The sequence below is a fragment of the Psammomys obesus genome, unplaced genomic scaffold, assembly GCF_907164565.1.
Source record: "Psammomys obesus unplaced genomic scaffold, mPsaObe1.curated_primary_1811, whole genome shotgun sequence".
In the NCBI taxonomy this organism is placed as follows: domain Eukaryota; kingdom Metazoa; phylum Chordata; class Mammalia; order Rodentia; family Muridae; genus Psammomys; species Psammomys obesus.
The window spans coordinates 33,924,883-33,936,347 of record NW_026585644.1 but is presented as its reverse complement, the minus strand read 5'-3'; the positions used below and the strand labels follow the sequence as shown (position 1 = coordinate 33,936,347).

At 49.3% G+C, this 11,465-nt stretch overlaps 1 protein-coding gene across 2 annotated transcripts in view; it reads right to left on the bottom strand.

Moving 5' to 3' along the window:
- The window catches only part of Dpysl5 (dihydropyrimidinase like 5), a 74,787-nt gene that overhangs the window by 18,633 nt on the left and 44,689 nt on the right, over positions 1-11,465 (bottom strand). For both annotated transcript variants that reach the window (XM_055626518.1, XM_055626525.1), the window contains exons 3-4: positions 896-1,054; positions 204-383 (exon numbers count right to left, since the gene is read on the bottom strand). In XM_055626518.1, the coding sequence (XP_055482493.1) occupies positions 204-383; positions 896-1,054 (339 nt within the window). The remainder of the gene's footprint in view (positions 1-203; positions 384-895; positions 1,055-11,465) is intronic.

The window sequence follows — 11,465 nt, the reverse complement described above, 5'->3', positions numbered from 1 at the left end:
CATACATACATACATACATACATACATACATACATACATACATACATGAATATTGGATTTCAGACCAAGGTTTGGCACCCCAGATGTTCACATCTCACATTATTTTACCCTGTTATGTGACCCTTGGAGGACAGTGATAAGGTGTCCCCTGTAAACCATCTCCATTGGCCTCATCCCCACAACAACCTCAGTTGCAGACTTGCCTCAGCCACGAGCTCCCCGTTTTCAGCGTGGACCCGGGGGATGGCCCCAATGTCCCTGCAGGCATGGAACACTTGGTACAGCTCACTATCTCGAAGCATGTACAAGTCCTTGTAGGTCATGAACATTTGGAAGGAGTTGACACCCTTCTCCCTCACTAGTGTCTCCATTTCTGCTTTTACCTGGAGAGCAAAATGCAAAGTCAGTGCCAAGTAGGGCTAGCGGGGGCTGGCCCAGTCAAGGGGTGGCCCTGGCAATGTTGACAAGGGCTGCGAATGCCTGTCTCAGAGGCTTCAGTTCAGGCTGTAAACTTCCAGTATACACAGGACATAGCTCTCTGTGCCTGGGCTGACCATTGCACAGTGCTCCCCACTAGATGTCCATGGTACCTCATGCACACATGTGGACATACTGAGGAGCAGCAGTCAGTGCCCCAAGTCTGGCCCACGGCCTTGGACTCTACTGCAACATGATGCTTGCCATGAATGCAGGAAAATGGGCTCTTTAAATTAGGCAGGACAAGCCCACCCACTGTCTACGGACTCCGAGATGTTTTGTTTGGCACACAGGGAAACTGGAGTGGTAAGTGTTCATCCCACAGGAGAGCATCAGGCACCAGCCAGCTCAGTCACACACCCCTCTGCACGCCAGACCACTGGTGCCTCCCTCGGGGGGGTTCCATCAGCACGGTTACCTTGGGTGCCCACCAGGTGATGCCTACATGGAGGGCATAGTCGCAGCAGACCTTGGGGTCAGCCAGACCCCTGCACTTCTCGTAGGCTTCCACAAGGGAGGTCTCCTTGTCGGGCAGGACGTGACCAATGATCATGGTGGTGCCGCCGACGAGCGCCGCCTGAAGGAAGAGGGGGAAGCCCAGTCTTGTCACAACTCTGCCTGCATTTAAGTCACTTCCATGGCGGGATCAATGCTCAGGGTCCACCCGGAACAACCATGGAGGTTAGGAGGGTCAAACACAGCAAGGCTCGTTTAGAGGCGCTTTGGGGGTATGACGGGTGATTTTCTTTAGAACTGTGGGTCTAGCAAACACACCTGCTTCTTCTTCATGCCGAGTTCTAGCTTGGTTTCTTGGGGAGAAAAGCACTTGGCATATTGTGGAGTCCAAGCCTAGCTCCCACCTTTCCAGTAAGATCTCCCTCCAAGTGATTTTCAGCTAACTCCAACATATAGACAACACAAGCAAACGCCACGTGTACGTAGATACCCGTTAAAGGTGTGAAGCCTAATCGAGTGTTCATGTATAGAATTTGGCCATCTAGTTCCATACATACATTGAAACCACAGTGTGTAATATGGCATTTTGAGGATAGTTTTTTTTCTGTCAACTTTTTGGCTTGCTTTTCAAGACAGGGTTTCTCTGTGTAACCCCGACTTGTCCTAGAACTTGCTCTGCAGACCAGGCTGGCCTTGAACTCACAGAAATCTGCTACTACCACCCAGCTATTCTGTCACTTCTTATGAAGTAGTTTTACTTAAGTTGGGAGTAATAATGAATGGGTCAAAGTTTACAAAATAAAGTACTCTTTTGGTGTGAGAGTTGTCAAAAAAATAAAAAATTCACATCTTCAACATCGGCCCCTTTGCCCACATTTCCTCCTCACCCAGCATATAAGCTTCATCTCTGTCTTGTCTGGGACGGAGCAATTTTAGCTGCATGTCTAATTTACAAGTGAAAAATGACCCACAGTTCACAGGCTTCAAGATGCTACTTTAAAAATAGCCCCCCATTTCTCGGGTCTGTTTGTGTGTGTGTGCATATGTTTGCATGTATGTGGGGCGGGGTCTTGATCAAACCCAGAGCTTGCTGGTAGGGTCAGCCTGCCTTGCCTGTTTGCTCTGGGGTCTCCTGACTCCACCTTTTCAGGCAGGGTGCTAGGAATCCGAATTCCAGTCCTCACTTTGATCACACTAAGCCAGCCCCCCACCCCCCAGCCCTTACAAAGGAAATTATAAGAAGCTTCACTCACAATCACAGAACAAAGCCCCGGGAAAAATGACTAAACCCATACTAAATTCCCCCATAACTCAAGAAAGAAAACGTATTTGAACAGGTGACTTTTGTGACCTTCCAAAACAGACACTGCCCAGAGGATGTGCTGTTCCTAAATAAAACCCTGCTGTGATTAAAACAACTGAGAGAGGGCTCTTCCCGCTTGGACAGCTGGAAGAGACCGTCAAACATCACTTCGGAAATGGTAAACTCCAAATGGCACTTAGGGTGCCACCCTGACTGGTGTGTTTAATTATCCCAATTCATTCTGCTTTCCACAGGGGTAAAAAAGGCCGATGAAGCTGTCTTCTCTACAACGTCAAATTCCCTGCTTGCAAGCCAGAGACACCGAGAAAATGAATCCAGCAGCCAATCAACAATTAAGAATGACGATCTCAGAGCCTGGGTAGTCTTGACGTCTTGCGTTGCTTAACGCAGCCAACAGAGGGCGGTAGCTCTGTGTGATTCACGTAGGAGGGGGTAGGGCGGGGCGGGGCGGGGCGGGACGCCCAGATTGTAGTTTACTAGCTGGCTTCTGTTCCTGGTTCTGCTGCATCCTGCAGGCTGATTCATCCTCACAGCAGGTGGCTGTACCGTTTTGTCCTGCCATGCATTTCTTAGCCATCCATGTGCACATGTGTGTGTGTGTGAGGGGGGGGGGGGGGCTGACATACTAGCCTTGTACACCCTAAATTATTTTGTTCTTCTTTGGTTTTCATGCTGCCCCTTGAGCACAGCAACAGCCATGGATTGGGGGAAAAGGGGACCCACAGGGAGCACAGTGATAAAGGAGTCAGGACGGCTCTTAACGCCAGAGGACCCCAAGGCAAAGGTAGAAAAAAAGCAACTCATTTGCCAAATCTCCAAATATGGAACAGTACGGACGAAGCTAATAAACCGATAACCTCCCACCATGACAAATGTCCCTACAAGGGCCTCTGGAACTGAGCTCCATACAATGCAGAGAAATCGGCTTTCCCCAGAGCCAGCCTGACCCAACTTCCTCCCTGGACACATGCTGAGTACACAGGTCTAGACTGTCCACTGTGGCAAAATGCCACCCCGAGGGCTATTTGTGTTCCAATCCCCAAGAAGAGAGGCGCACGCCTGTGGCTCCTGGAAGGGCTCCTGGCCTTTAGTCGGGGAATTCCAGGTACCCACAGAGGTCTGGGTCTGGGTTAGGAGACCCTGGGCAGATGCAGCCTCTGAGCCGTGTGGGGGAGGAAAGCAGGTAGTCAGAGGCCCCAGGCAGCATCCTCTGGAGTCGGAAGAACTGAAGAGTTCTGGAAAGCATGAAGAGCAGTGTGGTCTTGACTTCCCCACCTACTGGCTGTTATCCGGGGCAGCTGGGAGCCCCCTGTGTAGCTCCACATGCAGCCTCACGCATGTGCGTGCACACGTGCAGGGCAGCAGCTGTGGGAGGCTCAGAAGGGTACACTGGTGACTCTGGGCCTCCAAACCAGAGTTCATAAGCTCAGCAAACCCTCCTCCTACCAGCTGCAGGCTTGGGGCCTACCTGACACTGGGGGGTGTACATTCCCTCACAGGCAACACACACACACACACACACAAACTGGCCTTTTAAACTGGCACGGTTCTGATACCCAGGATGAATGCCTTGGGCTCAATGTTCACAGGAACACGACGACATCACAGACATGACAGGTCGTTTTATCATCACCCCACAGAAAGGCCTTGCAGAGATCATCACTGTCCTGTTTCAGATGCTCTAAAAAAAACATGTTTAAGGATACATGGCTGTGGGCCTGTCAAGCGTCATGACTACTTAGACAAGAACCGTTGCTTAGGTGACCTGAAGGCAGTAAGTCGCACACAGCACAGTGCTCACGGAGGCTGTCATAGGGCCTCTGCTGCTGGGAGGAAACAGCATGAAAGCAACCTGAGGAGGAAGAGTCCACCATCAAAGGAAGTCGGGGCAGGAACTGAAGGCAGAGCTCAGACAGGGGCTACACTTGTTCCCAATACACCCTAAGGCTGCCCAGGGGCGACAGCACCCACCCTGGGGCGGGCCCTCCACACCCATCAGCCCTAGATAAAATGCCCCGCAGGCTTGCCCACGGGCCAGTCTGGTGGGGACATTTTCTCACCTGGATCCCTCTTTCCAAATGACTCTAGCTCATCAAATAAACAAAACACCAGCAGGCTGGTAACACAAAAGGGCAATGGTGCCCTGAGCGGAAGAAGCAGATTCACTGTGCTCACGAGACGCCTAGAGCTATGATGAATCACACACGAGAAACACAGGAGGTGTATTATGCCAAGTGTATTAGTGACAGCGGTTTGGGGGTGACTGGTCCTGAGTTTTTTTTTTTTTCTAGCTTTTCTAAAATCCATTTAACGGTATATACTAATTTTACAACCTACACTAAAAGCGATGTCATCTTTATGATAGGTACTATACAAATAAGTTTGGAAGAAGCTAAAACTAAATTTAGTTAGCCATGCTTCCAGGTATAAAAGACATTAAAATTATGTGGTATTTCAGAGTAAATGCACAAAAGATTAAAAAACATGCCCAGGGAACCCACCACGCAAATTTATCAGACATTAATAGTTTTAACATTTTAAACTTTTTTATTTTTATTAAAAATGTTGCTGTGTGTGTATGTTGGGGTGGCACGAACCCAGGCTCTCATGATATACTCCCAGGTGAGAATTTTTTTTCCTTTGTATATTTGGGTATAAGTGTGCAGGAACCTGTACTAATATTCAGCCTTTCATGCTCGGCATCCCATAAGACCTCCCGATACAGGGGTCTGCATGCTCACCAGACACTGGCTCAGCAAACTGCGCAGGTACCGTGGTCTCTCAGAGATGTTTATTTGTGGACACAGGAGGTAACAACGTATTGGTCCTTCTTAGCTTTATCAGGGCAAAGAGCGTTGGAGGGTCATTCTCTTAATTTCTCCCACGTTGTTACAGATCTCGCTGTTCCCCTAAGTTTCCTATGGTGATGTCCCCTGACCACCCAACCCTCAATGCTTCCCCATGCAATGTGCTGGCTGTCTTGCTCCAGGGCCAAGAATGAACAGGTCAAGGCAAAAAACACTGTCCCCTGCTGCTGAGAAGGCACTTAGGCCAGGGCTAATCTGGGTTTTCCCCAGAGCCTGTGCTCAGGTGTGCGGGATCATGGGGGTAGGGAGGTTGTTTGTACAAAAAGAACCTGTTATGGCTGCTCTATTGCTAGATGGCCCAAGGACCTCACTTTAAAGGGAGTTCATACTGAGATTCAAATGACAAGTATTTGACGTTGCCGTGGTTCAGATGTAATCTGAACACGACTCCATAGCGGTTGGAGTGTTAAATTTTAATCCACACTGAGATGTCAAAAGGGTAGGAACAATCCCATTACCGTTTCTAGAGGTGAGGGCTTTGGAAGGTGATTGAAGCGAGGCCGTGGAGTATAGTCTCATGATTTAATACCAATGGTCTTACAGGGAGAAAGACCAGAGAATATTTCGCCACATACTTGTATGGTCTCATGCTGTATAACAGCCTGCACTCTTTGAGGACACTGCTGGCACGAAGGCTAAACCACCACATGCAGCCCTCGGCCCTTTGGGATCACGCAGCCTCTAGCATTTCATTACAGCAACAGTAAACGGACCAATACAGCGGTGCTTTGCAAACGTATCTTCGTGCAGTTGCTAAAGCCATCATGGTTTACGTGGATCTGCTTCTTGAAGAATCGCTGAACCACTTTTTCTTCTCACATTAAAATCTTCTTCTTTTTCTTTAATCCATATTCTAAGTACTGAAAAAAACCACCGACTCCAATGTCGTACTTGGGGTAACATCCCTCACTTTCACAGTTCTCTACTGCTCTGCTCGCTGGCCTTCTTGGGAGCAGGCTCTTTCATGGCATCACACTGTTTGTGAGACAGTAATCTTCCTACTCACTATGTAGGTACACCGCGTCGCGACCCCCCTAGTGTGCGCATGGGCAGCATTCCCGAACTTAACAGTCACACCTCACTTGCTCAGCTTTAGAGGAAACAGGCAGCATTCAAGTCACAACACACTTCAGGGACAACGCTTTCCTATATGTGTGCCGACACTTCAAAGATGTGAATGCTAAACCCAGAGGCAAAATTAACTGGACAAGACTCAAACCTGGTGCGTGTGTGTAAGCAGACGAAGGCTTAAAGCCTAGTTCCAGAGGCAGGTAGAGTGGTGCACACTATAACCTAAGCACTTGGGAGGTGGAGGCAAGAGGCTAGGGATGAGTTCAAGGGCACCCTCAGCCACTCAGAATGGTTCACATTGTCCTGGACTATGTGAAATTCTGACTTTCTTTTTCTTTTCTGCTTTTAAAATTTTCATCTCAACTGCACAGTGGTGGCGGACAGCTTTAATCCCAGCAGAGGCAGGTGAAACTCTGGGTTAGAGGACAGTCTGGTCTACAGAGTTAGTTCCGGGACAGCCAGGGCTACACAGAGATACCCTGTTTCTGAAAACAGACAGACAGATAGATAAAAATAAAAATTTTCGTCTCTCTTGGCTTTTGACTTCAGTAGAGCACCCCAGTCTTGTAACTTAGTCACTGTTAGACCCTGAGAAGTACCTAATCACTCTGAACCCCACTTGCTCCATTTACACGTGGAGGTGGGAATACAATCCTCCTGGCGGGGCTGGAGATATGACTTCAGATGCTTGCTGCCAAGTCTGACCACAGGTAACACACTTCTGTAGAAAAGGAAAAGGAACTAAGTGACATCACGGGTGCCAAGTGCCCAGCTCTGTGCCTGCACAGGAGCTGCTCAGTAAATGGTGACTGTTGGCAGTAGTGACTTGGAAGTTGCCACTGTGTAGCTGGGGCCTCAGAAGCAAGAATAGAAATGCCTTATGGAGCAGAGTCCAGCCAGCAGAGAGAACAAAGGGGAAATGCTCACTCCCAGAAATGAGATCAGGACACTATGGGGATGAAAGCCAGCTCAAGACAAAGTCCCCAAGGATGTGGAGAAGATCACATTCAAAAGAGCACTCAAGGAAGGGTTGGCACTCAAGAGTGAGGACTGGTGTGGCAAAGTTGGGGGACACAGAGAATGGACCTGTTCAGCCCTGGCTGTGTAAAGTCTAATGAGGACCGAGTGCATGAGCTCTGATTATTCTGGAATCCATGAAATTAGCACTGTTTGTCTACCTGTATTTACTTGTAGCACTGAGGGGGCTAGGAGCTCCTGTAGAGAGAACCCCAGGCTCACTCCCATCCCTCGAAATGGCTATGTTCCAGGAAGAGGCTGTTTTGAGACCCCAAGTGGCATTCTCTTTCTTCTGGCTGCCTGCCGACCCGGAGGCAGAACTTTCAGCTACCTCTCTAGAGTCAAGCCATGATTCCCACCATGATGGTAATAGACTAAACCTCTGAACTGTAAGGCAGCCTCAACTAAATACTTTCCTTTATAAAAGCTGCGGTGGTCATGGTGTCTCTTCTCAGCAACAGAACCCTAACGAAGACATTGGGTAAGGAAGCTCAGGCTGGGAGAATGTGGTACCATTCTCTGAAGCAGGCATCCCTGGCAGAGGAATGGCTTTTGCTAGGAGTGAGGACCTCGGTTGGTTTTGAGGGCATCTGCATTGGTGCCTCTTTAGTTGAACAGAGGAATCGTTGGTTACAGATTTTGTAGGAAAAGACTAAAGCTCAGAGGAAAAAGTCTGGTTTTAGGCCCAAGAGGTGTCCCAATAGTGTCGGGTCAAAGGAGCAGACAAGAACGGGAGGGAGACAAGCAAAGGGTCCTCAGGAGCCCCGGCTTGCACAAAGCTATAGAAGCCAAGGGACTGATACTCCTGGACTCACTGGCTTCTGGAGAGCTTGGAGGCTCAAAGGCAGGGCCTTCGCACTGAGCAGACCGGAGCCTTCTGTCACTCAGACATAGCGAGCCCATGTGTTCAGCAGTCCTGGCTCCAGCTCAGCAGGTGCGTACCCTTAGCCTGCAGCAAATCGCTGCTGAGGTAAAGGAAATCATAGGCTTGGCTATGAAATCCAAGTTTTCCTCATCCTTGCCTTTTCATAAGGGGTTCCGTGGGCCCTGCCCTAGAGCAAAGGAGGCTGGACTAGCGCTCCTATTCTCCTCCCCGTCTACCACAAATTCCACTATCCAAAGGGAGCTGGCTGGCTTCAGCCGGGGCGGCTGCATACAGAGGGTTTGGCTGGCAATAAGACCACTTGGCAGGAGCCTGCTAAGGCTCACTGCAGACCCCACAGGGAAAGATGGATCCGTGGTCTGAGGTTCTCACACTTGGAGGGCTCCAGGGCAGCAAGAAGATGTGGTGAAATCAGATCCCAGAGCATCCCTAGGCCCTGTCCGTTATTGCCATAGTCATGGGTGGGTTCGGGAGTGGCTGCTCCCTTTAACCTTCACGGCTGCTACCACATGCGGCAGACACTACCACCATCCCAAACTTTCAGAGACCAGGCAGGCTGCAATCTAGGCATCTGAACTCCCAAGCCCACACTCTCCAGTACGTCTGAGAACAGGGCTAGTGTGCAGAATCAGACTCTGAGAGCCTTCAGCCTAGAGCGGCCCCACCCCAGCTACAGGGTTTCCCAGAGGGCGTGCTTAAAATAGATGCCTAACAGGAAAGCACATACAGTGGGCCTAATGGCTTTTTTTCCTTCCCTTTTTGGAAGTCAGGAATACATGAATATCAGTTGGTGGGAGGAATATAGACGCATATGTGGTTTTTACGGTGAGGCATGACACACACTCCCATGGTTGAGACATGTAAGTCCTAGGATGAATGAATTCCCACAAGGCACTAAGGAGGCAGAAACAACAAGTCACTAGCACAGCATGACATCATCCCCCTCCCTGTAGTCATTAGCCCACTACGACAAGAACTCCTAGGTTTAACTTCAGAAAGAAAAAGTTAATACTACTGATAGCCCCTCGTGTGCAGTTTCTGTTTGGTTTGTGCTCGGTACGACATCGGACATCTGTATCGACTCCCTCGAGACCCGAGGAACATGTGGCAGGGAGGATGGAATGAGAGAGGAGGTTGGAAGATGGGGAGGCGTGCTGTGAAAGGCTGTCTTGACTTGACTGCGGCTGTGGTTACCTATGCACGCTCAAGCCAACAAGCTCGGCCAGCATCCCAGCAGGCAGCACCACCTGGACTCAGTGGTGGTTAGAACAAGTCATGACAGTGGCAGGGGGGCATTCTGGGAGGCATGGAGGTATTAGGAGGGGGCGTTGGGGGTGAGTATGATCAAGATACATTGTGTACATGTATGAAACTGCCAAGGAATAGCTAAAAGATGCCCTTTTTCTTTTAAGGTTCTGGAAGCTGAAAACAGTGGTGTACACCTTCCCACGGAAGAGGGTCCCTGTGAGTTGGGAGGCCAGCCTTGTCTACGTAGTTGTGCTGTGACAGTTTCCTGCGAGACTGAAATATTCCACCCTGCAGGGAAGCCCTTTTAAAACAGGAAGGTAAAAAACTCAAAATAGCTTCAGGAAGTCCCTGAAACTGACCAGATTCATTGGGCCCCTCCCTGCCCGAGTAAGCAGTAAAAGCTGCCAAGAAGATTCTCAGACAAGCAAAGCTGCCTTCAAGAAGACTCAGGGCAGACCGGCAGCTTGGAAGAAGCAGAAAGCAGCTGAGGTGCCTAGAGAGGTTTAGACCAACTGAGGCCCTGGGAAGGACACTCCAACCTGCTGAGCTGTGCACTGTGTTCCAGGTTCCCAGGTTGTGAACTGTCTGTCAGCCATGCTGGGGTGGACTTTCGTGATACAGCTGTCTTTGAGTTAAGAAAACTCATAGGTGTCAAGTTGGACTTTGGTGGTATCTGTACATCTGTACTTTGGTTATCTTGTATGAGTAAATGTGTGTGTGTGTGTGTGTGTGTGTGTGTGTGTGTGTATCTCCTTAGGGAAGGTTTTGTCACACAACAGTGCATTCCAGGCCAGCCAGGGATGCCTAACTTGTCTCAAAAAGAAAAAGTTCTATGATTTCGAGTGGGGACTTGAGCAGACATGCATACGCCCGTGTCGATAGCACTCACAATAGCTAACCCAAGACTCCATCCACAGTCGCATAGGGGCGGGTAGAAACGTGTGGTCTGTGCGTGCAATGCCAGAATATTCTTCTGGCAGGAAGGCATCATGCCACTATGAACAAACACTGTCTGATCCCACTCAAATGCAGGACCTGAGCAGTCACACTCACAGAGACAGAAAGCAGAATGAGGAAACAGGGGTCAGCATTCAGTATTGTGGGGCTGCAATTATGACAAGCTCTGGGCACATGGGTGGCGGATGTGTCCAGATGAATGTGCCTACACCCCACAGAACGCTGTGTCTACGTGGTTAAAGTGGGACATTTGGTTAGCTTATTTACCAACGTAATTTAAAAAAAATATATTGGAGGATAGGGTGACGCCTCTCATTTTACAGTGGAGCATAGAGGACAGCATACAGGCAAACTAAATGAGAGCCCATCTGACCCCAGCCCCAGGATCCTTTCAGCCTAGGCATCCTCCGCTCAGGCTAGCCCTGACTAGTATGACTGCGGGGCATCCCTACTGCCAAAATTCAAAGAACGGGAAAGAGTGTAAGGGAAATTAGACCTAGCTGTAGCTGACACAGAGGAGGGGTGTGTCTGGGGCTTGAATTACAGGGCTAACCCTGAGACTTGTACAAACATTTAAAATTATAAAATAAGGAGCCGGGGGCCAGAATGATTCTCTGATCCAGAATGATTATCTTCACTGCCGAGCACCCAATTTAAATTCATTGTGTTTAATACAAAGCCCCAGCACTGCAGCAGACTGTCTCCTGACATGCGGTTACCATGGAGACCGGAGATGATCCTCAAAGGGAGCTGTGTGGCAGAAGGAACGGGGCTGCCAGCGTTCAAGAAGCCAGGGGGCCTGTGGAAACAGCTCTAGAGCGGAGCAGTACAGAGAGACCCTTTGTCACCCTGCCCTCTCGCAAAGCCACTTCTAATCTCAAAGTGGGAAAGTTTACAGACCAGCAGGCCACACGGATGCCTAGTAAAAGTCCAGGCTGTCCACAGATGCCCGAGAGGACGGTAGACCAGCACTCCAGAATGAAGTGCATACAACCCTACTTGCTCTCTGTGTGTGGTGTTTCAATGATATCAGGGCCTTAATTTAGTCCCGTAGCTAAATGGTAACAGGGCCGCAAAGCTGTTAAGGAGGAATGCTAGGCAAGCCCTGCATTTACTACATTTATTTATTTATTTATTTATTTATTTATTTATTTATTTATTTATT